Below are 26288 nucleotides of genomic sequence, written 5' to 3'. Positions count from 1 at the left end.
ATATATTGTACCATAAGTTGAGTATGCTCGAAACTATCTACAGTTGCTAAAATAAGAAACGGAAGGAGATCGATCTATTTAGAATTTTTCTGATCTGTCATTCCAGAGCTATAGGATTCACGTAAATTTAATTCTATTATCATACTGTAAAAATTATAAGTTATTTACTGTGCGTTTATTTCTACCACATGACTAGATATTTATTTTATAACCTAAGCCAAAAGTAAAAAATAATAATTACTTTTAAATACACAAACGCTTTCGAAAACTTCATATGTCGAAATACAAAAAGAGCCAAAGCACAGTTATGTGAATCTGTGGAAATACATTAACATTGTGTTTTCTTTCAGGATATACTTGATAAATATACAAAAAGAACATGTTAGATTAGGTTATCCCATAAGCCTAGCTAGAAATCTCCTGGCTAGGCTATCATGAAATTCGTGCGCTTAAACAGATAAAAAGTTTTATCGCATCTTTAAACGTATATCCAAATTAAAAAAAAAAAAAAGACTGAAAAAATGCCTAACTCGAAATTATGTATTAGCGTTTCGTGTGTATTTTAGTCTATATGCCATGTAATTAACCATCGAGGTGACCTTTTGAAGATTGACGACGGTAATTATAATTATAAATATAACCCGATATAAACATAATCCTAGATACAAATAGATAGCTTATTCGTGCAATCAATTTTTTCGCACTATTAATGACACGATATTTTGAATACAAAATAAATAATGAAGAACGGGAATATCATGCACTCACATTACGAAGAAAACAAATAATATAGCCACCCTTGGTGTTCCATACCTTATCGTATAGGTTAAACTTTCAATTTTGCTAGCTGAACACACCTAGTTCAATTGTTCTCATAATAACAACGATTTATGGACCATAAATAAATTAATAAAAAGCAAACAAATGTAGTGAAATCAAAGGAATAAGAGATAAAATTGTGTATCGTTGATGTATGTCAAAAACTGTGTTCATTTACACATCCTTAAATTTCTACATATTTTTTTAACATATAAAGTATATTTATTAGTTTGTGGGCGATAAACTTATGTAAATTAATACTCTATCGTGATATTTCGAAATAAGTAATAAATGTTATGGAGGCACAAGTTTCCATTTAATTTAGGACACTTGGTAAAATAGAATAAAAAAAAGTGTTCGTGTGTGCTTCAGTGAGAGCTACACAACATTATTGTTTTCTTTCAAGTGCCCTATTTGTATGAATTTCGAACGACTTGAAATCTTTCAATAATTAGTTTTCCTGTAAAAACTATTGAATGTTCACTCATAACATTATAGCCAAGTTCAAAATAGTTATTATAAGTTTGGAAATTCATTACTCAATCGTAGATTTTAAGCTCAGCCCGTCATCACTTTAAGCTAGCTTGTACGTTCGTCAGTCTGTTTTCCAAAAAAATATATATACGTATAATAGTTAATAATGAATGTGAATCATGTTTACCTTCTTAGTAAATGATTATCTTATTGGTTAGACACCATCAATGTTATTATGAAAAAAATTGAACTAGGCGTGTTCAGCTAGTAAAATTGAAAGTTAAATAAGGGTAAATCATTTGACTAATTCGATACACAATAATCTGATTCTTATACAAGTAAAAACGATTATTAACATTTTGCTAGCTGAACACACCTAGTTCAATTGTTCTCATAATAACAACGAATTATGGACCCTAAATAAATTAATAAAAAGCAAACAAATGTAGTGAAATCAAAGGAATAAGAGATAAAATTGTGTATCGTTGTTGTGTGTCAAAAACTGTGTTCATTTACACATCCTTAAATTACTACATATTTTTTTAACATATAAAGTATATTTTGTTTGTGGGCGATAAACTTATGTAAATTAATACTCTAGCGTGATATTTCGAAATAAGTTATAAATGTTATGGAGGGCCAAGTTTCCATTTAATTTAGGACACTTCCCTTACTGAAAAAATCAGCCTCCTGCAAACATTTGCTGCAAGTCTGCTGCGAACTTGCTGCAGACTTGCAGAGAACATAGAGTCCGTGTTTGCGGCATGTTTACTGCAAATACGCTGCAGGTCTGCTGCAAACAATTTACCATGCAAATTAGTGTTTGCCGCAGACCTGCTGCAAACATTTATATGCAAATGAGTGTTTGCCGCAGACATGCTGCAAACATATTTATGCAAATTAATCTTTCTCCTGTGTGTTTTCTGCAGACCTGCTGCAAACATTTTTATTCAAATCAATCTGTTATACAATTAACCAATGTCATGTTGTGTACACATCATTTTATCTATATATTACATAGCAAATTCTTAAAAAGGTATGTTACATCCATCCATTCATAAAATAATTCAATTACTTTATTATTTGAAAAATTATCATAGCATAAGTTTATACCTTTTAACATGTTTAATAAGTTAAATTAATTCCAAGTACGTTCTCAAATGAATTACATACATGAATCTAAAGTTAAAAAGATTTATTTGAAATTTTCTTTACGCATGTATATGATTATATACAGCTATAGTTAAACTAAAATTGTCACAAAATTCAACTAGACTTACATATATTTTGTAAGTTATAATCTCTAAGCATATGAGGGAGTACTGCATGTACATTGCATGGTAACATATTTGAAAATGTATTTTAAACCTCATGCAGATATCTGTGGACGGAATGAATTTCATACGTTAAAATTCTACGACGAAAATATACTTACAAATAATGTCTTTAAAAACTTATCTGTTAATTGCCAAACTATAATGCCTCCCTGAACACAAACATCACCAACATTTTCAAATTTCAAATCTTTATCTTCCAGGAAGTTACCAATAGGCATACATGCTCAGTCGTTTTATGTAGTTTCTTGCAATGCTCTTGCAAACATATAAAATTGTCAAAGATTCCTGCAATCTAGCTGCGAACATCCCTTATATTCTAGTTTTTCCTGCAATTTTACAGCAAACATATTTGTTTCTGCAACCTTGCCGCAAGCTTGCAGCAAAAAGCTGCAATGTTTGCAAGAGGTTTGCAGCTAGCTGCGAACATCTGCAAACATTATTCAAAGGGTTCCTGCAAGCATTTTGTTTGCAGCAGACATACAGCAAGCTGCATTTCAGTTCTGTAAGGGTTGGTAAAATAGAATAAAAAAGTGTTCGTGTGTGCTTCAGTGAGAGCTACACAACATTATTGTTTTCTTTCAAGTGCCCTATTTGTATGAATTTCGAACGACTTGAAATCTTTCAATAATTAGTTTTCCTGTAAAAACTCTTGAATGTTCACTCATAACATTATAGCCAAGTTCAAAATGGTTATTATAAGTTGGGAAATTCATTACTCAATCGTAGATTTTCAGCTCAGCCCGTCATCACTTTAAGCTAGCTTGTACGTTCTTTAAGGTTGTTTTTTCTGTATATATACGTATAATTGCTAAGAACGAATGTGAATCATGTTTTTCCTAGTAAATGATTATTCTATTGGTTAGACATCATCAATATTATTATGAAAAAAATTGAACTAGGCGTGTTCAGCTAGTAAAATTGAAAGTTAAATAAGGGTAAGCCATCTGACTAATTAGATACACAATAATCTGATTCTTATACAAGTAAAAACGATTATTAACATTTTGTTTTAATCTATAATATAAATTCAAACAGACATTGAAAAATTCAATTGCACAAATTAGTTATTATTTATGTTGCTTTTGGTTGCTCTGTTCTAGCGTGTTTAACTTCATTCTATTTGTTGCTTATTTTATTCATGCTATGTATATGTGAGATTCAACTTTGTATTACAGGTTGTTTTATATGTCAAATTAAACTGTTTTTATGGTATTTAAATGTTTTTATATTCGGTCAAAAGCTCCCTAGAGCTTGTGTTGTATATTCTGCAGAATCAAAATAAAGTTTTCTTATCTATAATACTAAAATTACGAGGTCTAATTTTTCAGCCGTCATCACGTAAAAACGACTAATCAAAGAATTCAACTTTATATATAACTAATATAGTACAACGGTGTAGATTAAAAATTACACCACTCCAGGCCCTTTTGTTTTCCACGTAATTAATATTGCCAATAATTAAGACGTTCCGGGTCGAGTCCGATACCGATACCAGTAGTATATTCACCTGTTACCTATTACCTTATCTGTACGTTCCGCAACTGACAGGCGCACCACCAAACGGTGTATTCAGGATTAATATGCTATATACACGGGTCATAATCACAGGGTTGACACTACTAAATTGTCAAATTGTTACCTATAATTGTAGTATTTTAATCAGTAAGACTTTCTTAGATAACAATACGAATACTAAAAATCTGTGACTAAAAATAAGGCGGATAGATACAGTTTTCAATTTGTTAGCGGGCATGACGTAAAACAGCGAATTAAAGAATTCAACTTTATTTATAACTGATATAGGACAATGCTGTTGATTAAAACATACTCCATTCCAGGACCTTTTGTTTTCAAAATAATTAATATTACCAATAATTGATAAGTTCCAGTTCGACGGGTTTAAACAGAAAGATTTGAAAGCAGAGAAAACTATGTATCTTATAATCGGCATGACTTTAGATGACAATACTAATACTAAAATAAGGCTTGCGCATAGTTATATACTTTAACTCAGTCACGGACCCGCGATATCACGGGTGTGTTCTAGTCTTATTAATTGATCTATCTGTTTGTGTATATGTTAAATTTATGTTTATATCGGGTTATGTAACCGTCGTCAATCTTCGGTGGTTAATAAGATAGCATATAGACTAAAATACACACGAAATGCTAATACATAATTTCGAGTTATGCATTTTTTCCGACTTTTTTTTATTGGGATACTTTTAGCATGACTATGTTATAAGTCGAATCTGAGAATTTGAGTCAAATCAGTTTGACAGCTTAATATAACTTTTGAAAATATATAAACGGCATTTTATTTGAATATTTAGTTTTAATTACTTTACATAATGAACAAAAGTGTGAGTAGCTGGACTATAGAGAAATACAGTTAAGTTGTTAACTCAATTTTTTTACTTTATTGATTCGAACTGTAAATTAAAACAAAAAGTTAATTCCTGAATAAAATATCGCATGATTTACATTCAAATTCACAATTAGGAAACTTAGAGAATATCTATCATTTCATCGTACTATTGTGTCATCTAATGTCTATAACACAATTTATAATAATTTAATGTTGGATGTAACGCGTCTTCTGATTGGCTGACGTTGTTTTGTTATGAGCCCATAGACATAATTTAATCATGTGACCGTGACGTCATCAACGTTTTTTCATGGTTTTCTACGGTTTAAAATGGAATTTAGAATTAAATTATAAGAAATTACTGTAATATTTTTTCTGTCTATTCGAAAGAACATAAAAAATGTGGTGCACACTGTTATTTAACCCGATACGCGCGTTATTCAGTGTGCACCAAATTTTTTTATGTTATTTCTTCATAGACTAAAAAAATATTACAGTCATTCCTTAAATAATTAAAAAAATATAAGAAAGTCATTGTATCACTAGAACGAATCAATAAACGAAATGAAATGGTTAAAAAGAAAGTCATGAATCAATTATAAAATCGCACTGACAATGACACGAACTCTTGAATACAAGACAAGACACCAAATAATGAAAAAGGAGAAAATCATTCTCTCACATTATGTGGAAAGCAAATAATATAGCCATCCTTGGTGTTCCATACTTTTATCGGTTGTGTGTGTGTGTATATTGATCATTTACCTGTTTACTAGTTTATCATTCTGTAAGGGGTATGTAGAAGTGAAGTATAGTATATCATTTAAATAATGTTGTTATAGGATCAGCACAACAAAACACCATTTTGTATTTATTTTCCAGTTTATATATCATTGTTTTTAGATTCTACAATGAAAATAACAGTACGATAATACTCCCATGTAGGGAGACCTGTACTATATGTAAAGGGAAGAAGAAAATAAACGTATATGATTACACTACAAAATTATAAAAGCACACAGGAAACAAAGCACTTTACGTGAAATTGGAGATTTGGGATAGTATCATCTAAAATATACCCATGACATGCCCTTCACGGATTGGTGATTGGCTAGCGATCGAGGGCTAAATATAGATAAAAATAAACAGATAAATATAAATAGCACATGTTATATTGTAAGGACGACTTTTCTGTCTGAGGTGTCAAAAACCAGTTATTCTACACTGAATCTTAAGAGTTTCATGGATTTTTTAATTGAAAATTCATTCAAGGTAATTATATATACAAAAAAGTATGGTTCTATTTATGTTGAAATATCTAGAAAGACTCAACAGAATCAGTCAGTAACTGTATACAAAGTAATAAAAACATATACATTCTCCATACATACATACATACATGGTCATACATGTAGATATTGGTTGGAGGGTTGGTTAGCTGCACTGAAAATTGAGCTATATATACCACTGTGTATCATCGCCACCGGAAATTGGGTACCAGTGAAGCGGAGAGAAATAGAAAAAAAAGTAAACAAGTTAAGAATTCATTCAATTTAAAGCATTCCCACTCATTTGATGAGGGTGCCGCTTAAGAAATGATTTTCTGATATTTAATTCATTAAATTATTAGGCCGATAAGTTCAAAATTAATTACCGGAATATTTTGAGGTCTATCGTCCTCTGTTGCCCCATTCTCAAGATATTGAACTGTTTTTGGGAAAGACGGCTTCAAGCCGTCAATCCCTTTTGGGGTTGACCAGAGTGACATCCCCTCACATCATTCATTTTGTTTTTATAGTGTGGAAACCCCCCCCCCCCCCCCCAACAAATCTTACTTAGATTGGTGATAAGGAGACACACAAATGAATAGATTGACTTTTTACTCATTTCCCTTCTGTTTCTCGTGAAATTATCGTATCTTAAGCTCTCCTTTGCACTATTTACGTTTAAAATCAGTATGACGAGATATTCTAAATATATCCAACCTACATTATATTATAGTGACGTCATTGTTGGAATGCCACACTACACAGAAGCAAAGATATCCTTCACTGGTTATTTAAATCATTCTAAGAGATCGTGCACTAATTAAAAATTGGTATTTGTTAAATTTAAACATAATTTTGTTTGCTGTATATGATTCAAACATCAACATGCAATACTTTAATTAGTAGGTCAACAACTTTCAAAGTAAACAAAGTCCGTGGGGAGAGAAACGATTTTTAGGCAGTTAAGCTGCCTTATGTGAGCACCCTGGATTTTGGTTCCCCCCTGGGAATTTTTGAAAAAGTGTCATTTCTCTGATCTGGCAGGTCTGGTAGATTATTTATAACTAATTAGACATTTTTTTCACACTTTTTGTTATGAAAAACAATAGATATAAGGAAGATTACCTTAAATGATCGTCGATTTTCCCAAAACAATTGATGTTCCCCATTTGAAAAAGTGCTAATTAAAAAGTTAAGCATAGCTTTTTATCGTCTGTACTTTTGATGAAGATGTAAGTGAGCTATTGTAAGAATAATTTCATTGCCGAAAATGTTTGTAATGAAGGCATTAAAATATGCCAAATGGCGCATGGATATAATTTTGCGGCTATTTTTAATCAGTCACGCCGTTGAATTTGGTGGATTCCATCCCAATAAAGGTAAATATTTAAAAGCATTGTCTTACTTCCTCTCTGCATGTATAAGTCTTGAATTTGTAAGAATACTTGATTATTTTATTTCTACATTGTATGAAGATATGTATTTTATTTAAATTAATTATTTAATGCAAGCTGATGTTATTATTATTTGTCATCGTGTCTCTCTGTACTTGCTATGTATCGTGGAAACCCCCAAACATTATACTCGATCAGGGCCTTTGCAATGTTAATCGGGACCTCATTTGAATACGTATTTATAGATTTTGTCGATGTCAAGGTCATTTCAAGATGGTTTCCTTAATCGTGTTTTAGTTAAGGCTTTGGTGTTACAGACTGCTACATGTGCTTTGATATAGCCAAAGGCGCTTAAAAAATATAAGGATTACTACTTTATCAATAATTTGCTAATGGACAGCATTATTTCACTTCAAAAGTATATAATTGTAAAATATTAAGTACGAAATTTGTGACGCTTCCCAAGCCGTAATTGATTTGGATTTACAAGCACTTTCATTTTCCGGATTTTAAGCATTCGTGAAATTTTCAAGAATCATAACTTTTCGTTTCCTTCAGCAACTTGATACTGGTAAACCACTTTTCTATGAAATTACTGTGAAATAAAACTCGCATGGTACGAAAAGAAGCCTGTAGAAGGTAACGTTGTGCGTTACGAAGTTACGTTTTTAACAAGTTACAAACAGTATTTTTCTGAATTCCTACATATAGAACAGATATATTATTTTATTATAACATTGGCAATGGATGACAGCGAATCCGTGATCAAGATATTTCACTAACAATTTCAAATAAAATTGGAATGAAAATGGGGAATGTGCTAAAAAGACAACAACACGACCAAAGAGCTGAGAACAGCCGAAGGCCACCAAATGGTCTTCAATGCAGCGAGAAACTCTCAAACATGAAGGCTTGCTTCAATTGACCCCTAAACAAAAGTTACTAGTTCAATGATTATGGAGTTCATGTCATACTAAACTTAAGTTAGAATTATACACTGAAGAATCTATAATTGAAAATCATACAAGACTAACAAGAGGGGGGGGGGGGGGTCTAACAAAGGCCAGACGATCCTGACTTGGGACCCTAGAGAATTTAAGCATTACAAATGTAATTATAAGGGCCTCAATGAACATGAACATGGAAAAAACTAATACATAAAGATTTTAGACATGAATATATAAAAAAGAAGATGTGGTATGATTGCCAATGAGACAACTGTCCACAAGAGACCAAAATGACACAGACATTAACAACTATAGGTCACCGTGCAGCCTTCAACAATGAGCAAAGCCCATACCCCATATAAAAGGCCCCAATAAGACAATGCAAAACAATTCAAACGAGAAAACTAACAGCCTTATTTATATAAAAAAAATGAACGAAAAACAAATATGTAACACATAAACAAACGATTACCACTGAATTACACAGGCTCCTGACTTGGGACAGGCACAAAGGTAAATAATGTGGCGGGGTTGAACATGTTAGCGGGATCCCAACCCTCCCCTAACCTGGGACAGTGGTATAACAGTACAACATGAAAACGAACTATAAAAATCAGTTGAAAAAGGTTAACTCATTAGATGGACAAAAATACAAGTGGACGTGACATGAAGCCTTTATGCTACATTGTATATGTAAAAAATTTAAAGCAATAATGAATATTATACCTATTTGTATTTGTTTTTATTTCAGCTTGATTCCAATCTTTTGCAATGGCTAATACAAGAAGAGGCAAGGCATCCATGTATATGTATATGTACAATACATGATTCTCTGTAGCAACTGGATTGTCTATTCACCCCTATAGTTCCACAACAACAATGAAACTCTAGACTACTACATGTACGATGTTATGAAAATATTTACATATACCTACATGTAAATCTACATACATGATCAATTTTGAAGATTGTTTTTGCCAGGTGTAATCATGTCAACTAATACAACAAGTTTTGATTCAGCTTTCTGACAGGAATTATTTATAAACTTGCCAGCAGTTACAACAAATGAATATTATTAATTGAGTTAAAAATTAAGCTCATTTGGACAGTGAAGTGATTTTGACCCGTATTGAAGTAGACATTAAACATTTTAAACGTTTCAAATTGATATCGAATTATGTGTAAATGCAGCATTGATTTATTTAAGAAAATAAGAATAAAGAAATATTAAAAAAAGATGGACAAAACATTTGTATCAAATTTGTTGGAATTTTTGTCTTGCCAAAGATGACAGAGTCAAAAAGAGAGGCATACATGTATATATAGGTGTGTTGTATGGTCAGCATCAACAATGTATTACAAAAATGTAGTTTGTGATTGTGTGATTAGGTCTAGTTTATGGGAGGTCAATGATATTTGGTACCCAGTTGTGTTAGCATAGGTATATCTCATTACCTGATTACCAGAATATTTAGCCCCACCCCCTTTGTCATAGTCAATTGACTCTGAAACTTAGTTTACATGTATTAGTTTTTGATTAGGCGAGTTATTAAGGAACCACTAGTGAATGGTCAATGATATTTGGTGTGCAGTTGTATAAACTTTGTCACTTTCAATTTCTATTGAGGATATTTGACCCTGCCCCCTAAATTATTCTCTTTTTACTTGGAAACTTACGTTACTTTGAAATTTCATAAAGCTTTTGATTATTTTACTATGAAGGAAACCAATCGTCGTACGTTAATGATGATTGCCATGTAGGTGAAGAAGCATTAGTACGTTTCAGTTCCATAGAGGATATTTGGTCCTTACCCCTCGGTCATATGCATCATCTATTGACTTTGACTATAATTATGTTAGTTTAAGAAACCAGCAATCTATGTGTTAGGGTTTGTTTAAAGGGGACAACTTATGAAAAGTCAATGTTATTTGGTAAGCAGTTGTATATTAAGTGTTGGCACATCTTATTTCCATAGGGATTGTTCAGCCCTGTACAATCAGTCATGTATTATTTGTATTATCAAAATAACAAATAGGCAAAACATGTCTCTGTATTAAAAGCTGATTATAGATAAGACATGTACAATTATTATAAAGATAAGAATATGTGGAATGATAGCCAATGCATCATAATGAGACAACTATATATATATCCACCAAAATAAATGAAGAAAGTAAGCAATTATAGTTAGGCAACCATACAGGCTTCAAAAAATGTTGTATCATTGCTAGACCATTATAACAACATCAGCATTTATTGTAATATAACTTACAAGAAAATTAAACCACTTAAGATAGTTTCATCTATGATTTGATGATTGTGCATACAATGTAGGTGCACCAACTGATGCAACTAAAACTGCTAATATGGCATATTCATACTTTAGAATATAGTTGAATTAAACCATACACCACTGCTGGACCCCATTATTGAAATTATTAATCTGATTAGAATAATCCTCCATGCAGCTTGTAACTATTAGCAAAACCTACATGTATACTGCATAGTAAGCTTTAAAAGACCAGAAAATTACAAATGTAAAACAATAAAACTACAGCAGCCTGATTTATGTACAAAACAATTATGAAAAATGGATATGATATACAGCAACAATTACCAAATTACTGGGTCCTCAATATGGACAGGCACAATTTTAACTCTAAGTGGCAGGATTGGATAGTGAAAACTTTAGGGTACAAACATTATTCAGTACTTGAGAAATCAATACTTGAGAAATAGCCGAGATAATATTTTCACCAATTTTTCAACAATATTCGTCTTAACTTCTGCCAAGTTTGCCTCTCCTTTTTTTTACTTAACTGCCTACAGCGCCTTTGGTGCTTTGATTTTCATTTTTTGTTTGTAAAATTCTGTTTTGAGAATCTTCCTCCAATTCAGGAGCACCTCAATTGATGAGTAATTATTCACTAATATAAAAGTAAATGTATCTGAACACTTAAAATGTGATATCTATAATACTAAAATTACGAGGTCCAATTTGTCAGCCGTCATCGGGTAAAAACGACAAATCAAAGAATTCAACTCTATATATAACTAATATAGGACAATGGTGTAGATTAAAAATTACACCACTGGCCCTTTTGTTTTCCAAATAATTAATATTGCCAATAATTAACAAGTTCCGGGTCTAATCCGATACCGATACCAATAGTATATTCACCTGTTAGCTATTACCTTATCTGTACGTTCCGCATTTGACAGGCGCACCACCAAACGGTGTATTTAGGATTTTGCTATATACACGGGTCATAATCAAAGGGCTGACACTACTAAATTCAATCATTGTCAAATTGTTCCCTATTGTAGCTTTATTCAGCAATCAGCAAGACTTTCTAAGATAACTAATATAGGACAATGCTGTTGATTAAAAAATACCCCATTCCTGGATAGCCTGGACCTTTTGTTTTCCAAATAATTAATATTTCCAATAATTGATAAGTTCCAGGTCGACGGGTTCAAACAGAAAGATTTGAAAGCAGAGAAAACTGTGTATCTTATAATCGACATGACTTTATCAGATGACAATACCAATTACTAAAATAAGGCTTAGGCATAGTTATATACTTTAATTCAGTCACAGACCCGCGATATCACGGGTGTGTACTTGTTTAGTATATGATTACATGTAGTAGTCTTCCATTAAAACTAAATTTGTGTACCAACATAATCATTGTAATGGTAAAGAAATAATTAAATTAAAAATGTTGCATTTTGTAGTTTAAACCTATCTATTCATGAAATTTACAAATGTTTCAAAATGTAGGATCTGGAAACAAGCTTCTCACAGTTTACATCAATTTTTTTTTTATTAGTACCTGTATCCTTGTGATGAGAGTTGTAACTGGGAACTTAATCATTTGAAATTTAAAACTGAATAGATTTTTCGGTCCTAACTTTCTTGAGAAAAAAAATAAAAATCTTAGAGTACTGTCACAAAAAATGGAAAAATCACCCTAGCCTGCAGTTCAGTGGTACACAATTAAGATTTCAAAGAATTGTAGTTGTTGTTAAGGACGTACACCTCTGAGGAGCCAAAAATTTCTAGAATTAAACTTTTTTTCTTAACCTGATTTTTGGGTTTAAAAGACTCTAACAAAATAATTGGTGAAGAAAAAATCATATGGTAGTGGACTTCTTTTTTTCTACGGCCCTCTAAAAATGCCCAATTTTGATGATTTTCCAATTTTTCATCGACTTTTACCGTTTTTTGGGCTATTATCGTGAAAAAAATCACAGTTCTACAATTAAATTTTTTTTATACTTTCTATTAAGATAAAGTGGACCAATCTGAATAAATTTTACTTAAAAAAAAACTATAGGTAGATTGTTAATAAAAGAAAGTTTTATCATATTTTGATGCTTTTTTGAGTAAAATTTACCATGCTGTCAATTTTCTATTTTTGTGATTTTTCTCATTTTTAAGAACAAAATGCATATTATTTCCACTTGTATCACATTTTTTGGAAATAATTCAAGAACGAGATTTCAACGAGACTAAACGAGACTGAAAAGTCAGAAGACTACATCCTTAAACATGTTAAATGACAGAATTCAGTTGAATTTTAGATAATTAACTATCAACTAAATTGAATGTTTAGATTTAGAAAATGCAGATTTCTTCCATTGGTCCAAATTGAATCCTAAACTAAGGAAAGGAACTTACATTAAACCACAATTGATTTCAATAATGTCAACCTGTTCTTTTTTTCATTCTTACCCTCCCCCCTCCCCCCCCCCCCCCCCCAAAAAAAAAATAGTACGGAAACAACGGCCGTCTTTCCCGTCAGAGCTATTCAGCTCTTTGATTCGTTATTTTTTCAGACACGTTTTTAGATTATGATAGTGTGGCATCATATTTACTGAAATTTGTTGTCAAAAAGATGTATTTTAAAGAATATAGACCATAAAAAATAAAGTCTAGGGTACGCCAACTTGCTCGTGTTGACAAATTTACTGTATGGCAACTTGTTTTCAACTGTATGGCAACTTGCTAATTTTAGAATAGTTATTTACCGTCCTTTTAAAGAAAATAAAGTATTAAGTTTAAATATCTTTTTTTTTTTATTGGGGGGGGGGGGGGGGGTACCTTTTTATGTTAAACTGTTTTTGTCCTTTTCAAGGTTTAAATTTGTTTAAAACTGTTATTTGACTGGTAAATTTTAAAAACTGTTAACTGTTTTCGATCAACTGTCTGTAATCTGTTTTGTTAAAATTTGCACTGTTGTTAACTGTTTTTTTGACATTGAGATTCAAAATTATAATATATTGCAAGACGCCGTACAGACAAAAGTTGTTATTTTGCAATTCGCTCTACAACGTCCTTTAATTCGCCGTACAACAAACAAACAATGTTTTTGTTCATATTCTTTAAAAAACATGTTTTTGACAAATTTCAGTAAAATATGATGCCACACTATAATAATCTAAAAACATGTCTGGAAAAATAATGAAAAAGAGTTCAATATCTTGAGAATGGGGCGACAGAGGACGATCGACCTCAAAAATTTCCGGTACTAAGTGGCAAGTTTTGGAGTATTACACAAATCTTGTATTAATTTTGTACTTATCAGCCCAATAATTTAAAGAATTATATATCAGAAAATCATTTCTTAAGCGGCACCCTCATCAAATGAGTGGAAATGCTTTAAATTGAATGAATTCTTAACTTGTTTACTTTTTTTTTCTATTTCTCTCCGCCTCGTTAGTACCCAATGTCCGATGGCGATGATACACAGTGTATACAGATAAAAAAGAAGATGTGGTATGATTGCCAATGAGACAACTCTCCACAAGAGACCAAAAATGAAATGAATAGTAATTTACCGTCCTTTTAAAGAAAATAAAGTATTAAGTTTAAAGATCATTTTTTTGTTGGGGGGGGGGGGGGGGGTACCTTTTTATGTTAAACTGTTTTTGTCCTTTTCTAGGTTTAAATTTGTTTAAAACTGTTATTTGACTGGTAAATTTTAAAAACTGTTAACTGTTTTCGACCAACTGTCTGTAATCTGTTTTGTTAAAATTTGCAATGTTGTTAACTGTTTTTTTTTTAAATTGAGATTCCTGTTAACTGTTACTTAATACTTAAAGTATTCACTGTTGTTGACATTATTTTCTCTGTTAACTGATCTTAACAGTTATTTACAAGAATCACTTTGCTGTCCATCTCTTTCTTTACGTTGCTTCCGCAAAGGAGTAACATAAACAGCATATATGTGTCTTTAAAAAATCTTTGAGTATAGTAAATCCTTGATAAAATTGAGAATGGAAATGAGGAAAATGTCAAAGAAACAGAAGGCCGACCAAATAGAAGAAACAACCCAACGCAGCGAGAAAATTATGCACTAGGGTGGGGTGTCAATTCACAGATAGAAAAAAACTAAGAATTGACACTCATAACTTTTAAACACCCTCTTTCCCTTCCTTCCTAATAAATAAGGCTTAATATTTGAGTTATGCATGTGTATATTTATGGAAAGAGAATCGTCCATAGATTTGATTTCCAATACTAATAATGGTGAAATATAATCTCTTATTTTTGTGTGACCATGGCAACAATCAGCATTTATTTGATACCAAATATTGCAACATAGGGGGTTGAACATGTCACAAAGATCTCAAAAATTTGGTTCAAAGGAAAATTTCAATCAATAAGAGTGATACCTTTCCTGAAACCATAGACATAATTATATCTATCAAGAGGTAAAAAAAATCATATGCATTTCTGCTGTTTTTCCATAAAATTGAATTGAAAAGATCGAGCCTCAAATCTTTGTTGAAAAAAAATACAAAATTTTTAAATCTATTGCGCTACGGATAGGAACGTATGGACGGTCAAACTGAAAAATGGCTTATAAAACATGCTAAAATAAATCTAAATGTTCATATAAACCCACTAGGAAGGCTATATTATTATTATTCAACTATCTAAAAATCAATTCAATTGTACAAAAACTTTCATATTTAGAAAATTCACCATGGCTATAATGCGAAACCAGTGGCGGATCCAGGGGGGGGGGGGGGGGTTCCGGGGGTGCGCACCCCCCTTTATTTTTGCCGATCAATGCATTTGTATCGGGACATATGTTTTGCACCCCCCCCCTTTGCCCTGGGTGCCCTGGGTTAGCACCCCCCCTTTCGAAAATTCCTGCATCCGCCCCTGGAAACTAAACTTGTAACTGTGTATTGGTATACCTGTAGCTGTCTCCTAAGTGAGCAATCATTTAACTACAAAAAGGGGGTAGACGTTCAATGTGTGTTTCTTGAAACATATAAATGAACCAAAATTTCTCCAAAAATATCTCATGCCCCTCTTTATACGTCTAACCAATGTAGTTATTTCTGGCTTCTATTTTGTAATGTATCCAAAACTTGAAAAGGAAAGGCCACTTCTTATCCAGCTAAAACCCTGGTCAGTCCTATGATGAACATAATTCAGATGTATGTGGAACGTTTGATAAGTTATATTGACCAAAAGTACCTGGACGGAATTTTCAAAAATAAAGTATCTTTTCAATTTGCAATGCGTAAAATAACTGAACAGTGTGGCCTGGTAGAAGAGGCCGAACAATGAGGACTTGGTTCTCAAATTGATGTCAAATTTGCTAGTTTAAGACTTCAGAAATGTAAAGATGGACCAAGGCTTTTTTTATATCAGCTCAGAGTTCTTAACTGGGACTTGGAGATGAAAGAGTGCTTCAACTTGTGACACCTTACATGTTACTTTCTGATTTATACACTGGTTTTGATGATTTAAAAAAAAATAGTAATTAAAACCTTCGTAATTCCTTAAAATAAAATCATGTAAGCAATGAGTCGTATGAATACCCTGACTGAGTGTAACCGAATTTATAAGAGCCCCCGTTATAAAAAAAGATAATGTTCGCGCCCTATAGTTTTCACTCATTCTAACTCTTTCTTTACAAAATTTCACCCTATAAACAACAAATAAGACAACAGTTGTTAGTAGTATAACGATCTATGGATGTATTTAGGATAATATGGTTGAAAAAAAACTTTTGTACAAAATCGAAAAGCGGTACGCAAAGAGGCCTTCTGAACTGAATTAACGGCATATATTTAATAATATTTGATAAGGTAGACATTTTGTATATTTGTAAGCCTGTAAAGCTTTCATATTAACAAAATATCGTCACTTGATATTACCTAAACAGTGATTAATTTCTTCTTAAAATTATAATAAATTGCAAGACGCCGTACAGACAAAAGTTGTTATTTTGCAATTCGCCGTACAACGTCCTGCAATTCGCCGTACAACAAACAAACAATGTTTTTGTTCATATTCTTTAAAAAACATGTTTTTGACAAATTTCAGTAAATATGATGCCACACTATAATAATCTAAAAACGTGTCTAGAAAAATAATGAAAAAGAGTTCAATATCTTGAGAATGGGGCGACAGAGGACGATCGACCTCAAAAATTTCCGGTACTAAGTGGCAAGTTTTGGAGTATTACACAAAATCTTGTATTAATTTTGTACTTATTAGCCTAATAATTTAAAGAACTGTATATCAGAAAATCATTTCTTAAGCGGCACCCTCATCAAAAGAGTGGAAATGCTTTAAATTGAATGAATTCTTAACTTGTTTACTTTTTTCTATTTCTCTCCGCTTCGTTAGTACCCAATTTCCGATGGCGATGATACACAGTGTATACATATGAAAAAAAAGATGTGGTATAATTGCCAATGAGACAACTCTCCACAAGAGACCAAAAATGACACAGAATTTAACAATTATAGGTAATCGTACGGCCTTCAACAATGAGCAAAGTCCATGCCGCATAGTCAAGCTTTAAAAGGGCCCGAAATGACAATGTAAAACAATTCAAACAAGAAAACTAACGATCTTATTTATATAAAAAAAAATGAACGAAAAACAATTATGTAACACATAAACAAACGACAACCACTGAATTACAGGCTCCTGACTCGGGACGGACACAAACATACATAATGTGGCAGGGTTAAACATGTTAGTGGGATCCAATGGCACCCTCCCCCCTAAACATAGGACAGTGGTATAACAGTACAACATAAGAACGAACTATAAAAATCAGATGGACAAAAATACAAGTGGTCCCGACGAAACGATTATAGTCCGTCGAAAGGGGACGATTAATGGTTGACCCGTGTTAAAAGAGAGGCATATCTCTTTCACGTTAAAGACACCCTTGTAGATTTCGAAAAAGAGCAGGCTAATGTCGCTACTAGGCAGCACTCGCACCCACAAAGAGGAAAGGGATTAATATAAGTTGCAAAACTTGTTTCCCAGTCCACTATAAATAAATACAAATTTATGTTTAAATTAAAATTAATTACAATTAAAATAGATAACAGTAATAAGCATTATTGTCAATTCAAAGACAATCACCGATCAAAAGAACGAGGAAAAGTATTAATATTTCTTGAACTTCGATGTTTATCAAATACATAGACAGACACGGTTTGATATGTGAAAGAAAGCTTCTTATTTATTAAATTCTTAGTGTATTTTGTTTTAATATGGTATTTTTTACTCACAACTGAAGACTCGATCGACGCCAGCTTCTAAAATGAACATATGTTTATTAACGATGTGAACCGCAAATGTACAAAATTTAAGGAGTCCACGGCAAATACGTTTATATGGATGTATTACTCTTTAAAAAATGGTTGATAATAACCCTTAAATTGTTTTGGTTTTCAACTCTCATTGATCTCATATGTTTGCCACACGATTATTCCCATTTACTGCAAATCTAGTATTTCTCTGGAAGGCATCTTGCCTTGTCGTTTAATTTGAAGAACACGTACAACTGGTTAACATAGATTAAAAACAAATTGTGCCCCTCTTCTTGTCGACTTGTTTCTTTATTAATATTATGAGGCTAACTTCATACAGGACCTTCTTAGGAAGAAAGATAAGAAGTTAGCAATATCCTTTAACTCTACTTTCCGCTATATAGATGATATATACCATGTTCTTTCACTAAATAATTTAAACGTCGTAACTGCAATCCCCTTCTCTTTCATGAACGTGACCTACCGAATTAAGACAATTTACCGGATTTGTTATCACATAAGCAACACGACGGGTGCCACATTTGGAGCAGGATCAGCTTACCCTTCCGGAGCACATGAGATCTCCTCTAGTTTTTGGTGGGATTCGTGTTGCTTATTCTTTAGTTTTCTATGTTGTGTCATGTGTACTATTGTTTGTCTGTTTTTATTTTTCATATTTAGCCATGGCGTTGTCAGTTTATTTTCTATTTATGAGTTTGACTGTCCCTCTGGTATCTTTCGTCCATCTTTTAAGTTTAACGTTTGAATAAAAGTAGACATAAAGATAAATGATAAAAAACCAAGTACAAATTTTAATGAGACAATAACAGATCTATCATGTCACATTTCCTCCAGATAAAAACATTAATGCACAACTAGAGGCAACCATACACAAACTTCTTGACTAAGGACAGTCAGGCTCAATCAAAACTCAGTCCGTAGTTTTCTTGTCCATATAAATTTTTAAAAAATGGAGTAAACATTTAAAATACTCCAAAAAGATGGAGCAGATGCTACTCAGATTATGTAAAATGTCACAAGTGTCTGAGGAAAAAGTTGATGAACAAAAGTTATGTCAAAGAACGTCTCGTTTTTATTTGTTTGTTTTGATCATATCCAACTAAGTTAGACATCACGTGACTTTTGTGACGTATTCTGGCCGCCATTTTGTATTATATTTCCCAATATAAAATGCATAGATGCTTCAATAAAGTTTAATTTTCTCATAAACCTGACCAGTTTTCTAAGTTTTGCAAATCAATCCTTGATATTCAAACATATTTTCATCAAACAATGTTGATCCTAACAGTTTAATTTTTGATTAAAGTCGGCCATTTTAGACTTGTAAAAACATGTACTTTTCTCGTCATTTCTCCGTTGCCTCCATGTCTATTTGTACAACGAATAAAGACATTCCGTGCATTAAAAACAAACTTTGCAAATCGATTAAGTATATTAAAACATATATCTGGCGAAAAATACTACTTAAAACAGTTTAATTTCATGTTAAAGTCGGTCAAATATCGATTTAAAAAATGGAATTTTTCGGAATTTTTCAAAATGGCGGATGATGAATATCCCATAATATGGAAATGTTGCATCAAATCAAGGATTTGTATAATAAGACATTCCTAGATTATATTAATATTTTCATGCAGAATCTCTGATGTTTCTGTTCTTTTCTTTGGTGATATTTCGATATGATTGATTTCAAAATTTCTTGATAAAATTTTTTATTTGAAGTGTAATACGGGAACATTTATTTGACAGATATCCAGGATATACTGTTACATGAAAATAGTTTACAATAAAATTAAAATAAAATTTTTCTCTTCTTTTTTTTTTGTTTTTCTGTATATTTTATCTTTCTTTAGAAATGTATTTATACATCCCTTTTAGAACAAAAAATGTTTTCATCCCATGAGGAAAAAATGACAATGCCCGAAAATTAATATAGATAGTAAATATTCTATAATACCTTTAAAATTTCATCCCTTTACAGAACAGGTGAACTCTGACTGGGTTGTAATGTTACATAACAATATAGTGTCAGGTAGACGTGCAAACCAAAAGCAACCAGGTGATATTAAACATCCTGTGTGGTGTGTACATGTATTACCAGAGTTTAAATTTTGCGATATACAAAAGTTTTCATCAATGTACAAATAAACTTTCTCTTAATTTCCCGTTTCAAATCAGAAGAAGTATCTATCATAATAAACTTAAGAAAATATGAATATTATGAAAATGTCTTAAGAAAATAATTTTTTGCTTAAAAGATTTTCAAATATTTTTATTTTTCCATAATTATTTTAAAGAAATATTATGATTCAAATTTTAATTCAAATGGATTTTTTTATATTTTATAGGAAATTCAACGAGATTTCATTGCATATGATTAAATTTTTTCTTTTAATTCAATGTTTTAAGCTAAATCCAGGCATTCAATGAATCGATATAAAGTTTAACATTTGTAAAAAATATTTTATTGTTTACATTTCAACAGAGACCTATAATACGATTGCTCTGATTTCAACAATATTGTATACCCTATAATATCTATCGACAGAGTTATCGGTCCTGATTAGGACTGATATAGTTGGGTATGTGATGTATTTGCTTGAATGTTCATCGTAAGACCTTGCTGATAAATATTTCGTATCAACTTCTGTGTTACAAATGATACACGATGCCCTTGAAGTATAGATGCTATGTACTGACGTTGAGTATATAAGTGTTCTTTTATTTATCTATTTAAGGTAACACGATACCGAATGGCGTATCTCCTGATTTCCAAAATTTTTGGCATACGTGTACTTTGAATCGAGTTACATCGGAATATGTAATAAAAAATGGGGGTCACCATTTTTGTTTTTTTGTAATTTTCATAGGAAAACGTCAATTTTGGCGACAAATTTACTTAGGTATATAGGGGAAATGCCTTTTTTTCGGCTTACTTTTTTAAATTTTCGAATGGATGGCTATTTTCTTATATACGGAGAAAAACAAAAAACTAACATAATATCCAGGATTGCATAGTGAATCCATACACGTATAGAAACTCATATGTCACCAGAACAGGCGTAATGGAGTCTTCCATATTATCGTTTCGAGTGGTCTCCCTTCCGGAAGTAACTTCCGAGAATTGTGAATCAAAACAACACGTCGAGTATTAGCTCGTTCTGTCGATAACCGTCGTATTATATTAAAAACGATTGCAATTTAAACCGAGGAATGTGTACGGAAAGGAGTCATGATTACCGACCCAAAGGAAATTAAATATTTAAAGAGTTAGGAATGGGGTTCCTCCTAGAATCAACGTAGGAAAATAGATGATAAGATACGAAGTGAAATACCTTCTCTCACTCCGAGTCTCAGTGACTGCTGTGGAAAGTAAACTTGGAATAGATAGTACAAAAATAAAACACAATAGGTCTAAGTACATTGTTCATACACTTTTATCCGGGATTGGCTATTTTGTAACTATTCAAATTACGTAAATTACATTTTACATGTGCAGTTGAATTAGTTTTGAAAATAATATTATCCAGCTACATGTATACATGTGTCAACGAAACAACGGCAATCGTATCCCTCAGAGCAATCTGATCTTTGATTGGCAATATCCATTTGACGTGGCTCGGTACTTATACTTTCCATCATTGTGTTAAAATGCGATAGTGAATTTTTGTATCTTTGTCGTTCGTTTTTTTCCCCTAATGTGCTGTGGGATTGTCTTTATGTATTTTTATGTTTTTATACGACTGCAAAAAATGTTAACGGTCGTATACTGGTATCAGATCGTCGTCGTCCGAAGACGGTTGGTTTCCTGACAATAACTTTAGTTTAAATAAATACAAATCCATGAAATTTAAACACAAGGTTTATAACCACAAATGGAAGGTTTGGATTGATTTTGAGGGTTAAGGTCATAACTCTGCGGTCGTACATGTATGCAACTGCGCTCAGCTAAACATTGTATTCTTTGTGTTTTACTGTGATTAAGATTATAACACAATGGTGATTGTTGTAGCCCTATATGCTTGTCCATTGCTTTTAATCAAAACGCCTTGCTAAATGTATTTCAAGAATATTATATTATGTTTCTTTTAGATCATACGATGAAACTCCGAATTACAACTATTGTATATCTACTCAATGTTATTGTAGCAGTATGTGGAACCAGTGTGCAAATATGTAAGATTTCTGTGTTTAAGTTCTGGTCATAAATTAGAGTTCACATTTTGCACAGTCTGTTTCTGCTTTTAATGTTTATTCAACCGGATTTATTTGCTGTCAATATCATATTCGCTAGATAATGTAAACAAATTTGAAATAGAAATTGACAAGATGCATGCGCCTCTCGTCTAAAAAAATGAAATTTATTACATCACTTATTTCATTAAGAGGAGACTCCTTTTGTCTCGATTGCATTTCTGGGAAGGGAAATTCAAATTATCAGCAACTAAAATAAACTTCTGCTTTGCATTATTTATAAAAAGAAACGTTAAAACGAACCATGTACATCTTTGTCATTCAGATACATTTGGCGAGGACTGTTCTGTGACCCTTGAGAAGGTCAATGATGACGAATCGTTCATAGCTGAATACTATGGAAAAAAAGATTTAGACAGCTGGTGTGATCACATGTCCTTTACTGGGAGAGATAGCGGCTATATGAATGAATATGAAATCTGCATAACACCGTTAGTGTACGAAGACCCTGATTGTGCGGTAGAGTTAACGTACAAGGAGCGTTATGGTGGTTCACCATTGAAGGTATTTATGTGATTAAAACTACTCCGATTTTATTTATTATTAAAAAAATATCTCCTGATTGACAATTACTATTCTTTTCTACAGTAAAAGATCGACTTCACAAATATTGAGATTAGATTTTATTTATTCAGTGGTTTTAATCAGATGCGGATTCTTAAAAATTCTAAAGATGTACTGCTACTTAGATGAACATTTATTGCAATGTATACTTTCTATCTATTATAATTGTAAAGGTAATAACAAAAACAGTAACATTTAATAAAAATAAATTATTTCCAACAGTAACCCTACAATCGAATGTCGACCTTGTTTGAAAATGTCATAACAGATAGATTATGGCCCATTAATCAATTTCACTTCCTGTCACTTTTGCTCTAACTGCTGTAGTTTTTGAAATATAAGCCAAAATGATTGATAATGGATCAACACTTTGGATACAATTTACAAACTTTACACCCTAAGGAACGTTAAGTTAACATATGGTATTATGCCCAGTAATATTAAAGAAGACTTTTCAACAAGAAATAGATTTGCACGACAAAAATGTAAAAAAAACTTAAGTTTGAAGGCAATAACACCTTAAGGCCGCGGTCACACCTTATCGAATAGCGCGAACAGACGCCGAACGGATTACTTTTTTTTTGTTCAAGTTCGTCAGACGTCTGTTCGAACTGTTAGGTGCCCATCTATATCCGTTTTATGTCCGTTCAGCGGCCGTTTCATCAGTCGACGTCCGGTCTGTCTGATAGAGAATTTTAAACAATGTTCAAAACTTTGAACGGACGTCCAACGGTTGGAGTGTACATTGCACGTCCGGTATGCGCCGTTTTCAACGGTACTCGTCCGTTCCGGTTCCGTTTTTGTATTCTTTACTTGGCCTTTATAATCCGTTGGAGGTCCGGTAGACCAATTCACCAACGGACTTCTACTATACGTTTAACGGCTAAAACGGATTCGAAACGGACCTGACTGGGATGATAACGGATAAAACGGATACGTACCGAATGTAAATGCCAATTCTAATATGACGTGCTTCTTTAGCTTTGTAAACAACACTGTGATAAAATTCTCGATAAAATATACTTAGCGCAGACTCAGAGATATACACAATGATGGCAGTTACAATATACTTCCCACGTAAATCTACATGTATTGGAACCTATTTGCAGATCCTTTGCCGATTTTATTGTTATAAAACGTGCAATTAAAAAAAGACAAAATAACTTTTATTCTTATTCCTATGCATAATAAAAAGAAGTAATGCACTAGAGCTCGGTGAAATCAACAAAATAAAAATTAAATAAAATTCCGCGAAAATTTATTAATCTTTTTGACGCATTTGAGTAATTTCAAAACATGACGTCATACAAATGAAACCGCTAAAGTTGAAAGTTTTCTTTTACGTGAACCATCGGAATTTGTATGATATTATATTAAAACTGATTTTTGAGGTAGGTTTTGTTTTATTTTCTATGCTATTGCATTATTGGCATATTTACTCATTTCAGCAAGCCAACATGGCGGCTCCTTAGTTAGAAAATGTCAACTTTGGATTTGACGGAAGCTTACGAACAAAACATGTAAATTAAAAATGGCAAATGTCGGGTTTGAGAATTTAAAGAATTAAAAAGTTTTTTTCTAGCAGTTATTTACGAAATAACCTACGCAAGCTACATATTCATAAAGATATTTGACTGAGCTTTATCTAACAGGGAGTAAAAAAGAACAGCCACACACACAGCATACCCATCTTCGCTTAAGTTTTTTAATGACCGTATTTGTCCTATTAGAATCGAAATAATTCATGGAAGCCATAGATTGTTGGAAATTTACACATGGCCTGGGCCGTGATATTCGTTGATTTTATCCCTCGCTAACGCTCAGGATAAAATTCGAATATCACGGCCACAAGCCATGTGTAAATTTCCAACAATCTATGGCTTCCATGAATTATTTCTTAATTTTAAATTTCGCGTCAGAAATGCCATTTATCAGATTTCTTGAGTGTCATGAATGCTATTTTTTCATGCTGGATCTTGGAGTAAGTCTTCACTATCTAACAGTTTTTTTCTGACATTTTATTGCCTCTTTTTTCACCCTTCCTCTTTTGAAGTATTTAAAAGAATGAAACCTCTGGCACGTCTTATCCGGATAGCGCAAACGTACACCGAACGGATAACTTGTTTTCAATCTGTCCATATCCGTTTAATGTCCGTTCAGAGTTCGTTTTATCCGTCGGCATTCGTTCTGTCCGTCTGCAATTTTTGAGTATATTCAAAACTTCGAACGGTTGTCAAACGGATGAAGTGTCCTTTTGACGTCCGTTAGTCGTCCGTTTCGTTTCCATTTTGTAGCCGTTATTTGTCCGTTCTACATCCGTTAGACCAATTCACCAACAGACTTCTACCGGACGTTTAACGGACGTATTACAGATGTCAACGGAACCCTTTTTATCCTTTCCGTGCGTCCTTTCGAACTATCTGGTAAGGTGTGACCAGAGCTATAATCTTAAACCAGTTACACGAAAACTTTTCAATCATTTTAAGGTCATATGTTTGTGATCTACATGTTAAATTATTGCCGCCTTTAATTTTCCGCGCATCTTGTCTTCCGATTTGTCCGGTACGCTTCCGTTAGGTGTTCGTTTTATGCAGTACTCGTCAGTTGAATGTAAGTTCGACATCCTTTCTGTCCGGTACGTTTCCATTTCTTGTACGTTGCATATTCTATGTGTGTCCGTTACCCATTCGTTACGCGTCCGTTGTTTTTCAGTACACCAATTGACTCCAAATGGATAATAACAGAAACCTTTTTCATCCGTTGGGCGTCCGTTCAAGCTATCCGGTAAGGTTTGACTACGGCTTAAAGATTCAATTGACTTATTTGTAGATCCTTCTCAACTGAGCATTTTTGACATTTAAAGTTTCTCTCTATATATTTTGATATTAAAAGATAGTAATCAAAACCAGTAAAATTTCATCAAAATAATCCATTACAGTTATTTTATATAAGCATCAATATATCATCAAATAAACCTCTACCATAACCGCTCTGATTCGAGAATATAATTATTTAATACAAAATTAATCTTTGACTTTCTCAATTAATGACACCAGTGAATACACAGGTTGGCTTACTGCCTAAATAACACATACCAACAAACACTGAAGATCTTTTAAACATACAAAGCTTTTTCCGAACTCAAATGTTTGCCTTTAAACATATACATTTGTACTTTTATCTTGTTCTGTTTAATAGTTTCATATCTATATAATTCCAAAATATGTTATACTCAGCTGAGTTTGATGTTTGTCTCTCA

The 26288-nt window shown here is 32.4% G+C and overlaps 2 protein-coding genes across 5 annotated transcripts in view; one reads left to right on the top strand and one right to left on the bottom strand.

Moving 5' to 3' along the window:
• Nucleotides 1-6748, bottom strand: part of LOC143054984 (cysteine-rich secretory protein LCCL domain-containing 2-like) — a 65410-nt gene extending 58662 nt beyond the window's left edge. Inside the window, exon 1 of the mRNA XM_076228099.1 lies at nt 6653-6748. Coding sequence (XP_076084214.1) covers nt 6653-6690 — 38 coding nt within the window. The 5' untranslated portion in view covers nt 6691-6748. The remainder of the gene's footprint in view (nt 1-6652) is intronic.
• The window catches only part of LOC143055015 (uncharacterized), a 42755-nt gene continuing 22138 nt past the window's right edge, over nt 5672-26288 (top strand). The window contains exons 1-3 of one of the 4 annotated variants that reach the window (XM_076228153.1): nt 5672-5792; nt 22304-22387; nt 22731-22969. In XM_076228153.1, the coding sequence (XP_076084268.1) occupies nt 22312-22387; nt 22731-22969 (315 nt within the window). In that variant the 5' untranslated portion in view covers nt 5672-5792; nt 22304-22311. Of the gene's footprint in view, nt 5793-6141; nt 6271-22303; nt 22388-22730; nt 22970-26288 lie in introns of those variants that run through there. The other 3 variants (XM_076228173.1, XM_076228166.1, XM_076228159.1) reach the window with 3 other exon arrangements.

The sequence above is a fragment of the Mytilus galloprovincialis genome, chromosome 1 (genome assembly GCF_965363235.1).
Source record: "Mytilus galloprovincialis chromosome 1, xbMytGall1.hap1.1, whole genome shotgun sequence".
NCBI classification, from domain to species: domain Eukaryota; kingdom Metazoa; phylum Mollusca; class Bivalvia; order Mytilida; family Mytilidae; genus Mytilus; species Mytilus galloprovincialis.
Note: the sequence above shows the minus strand (reverse complement) of the source record. Positions and strands in the feature narration are given on the sequence as shown.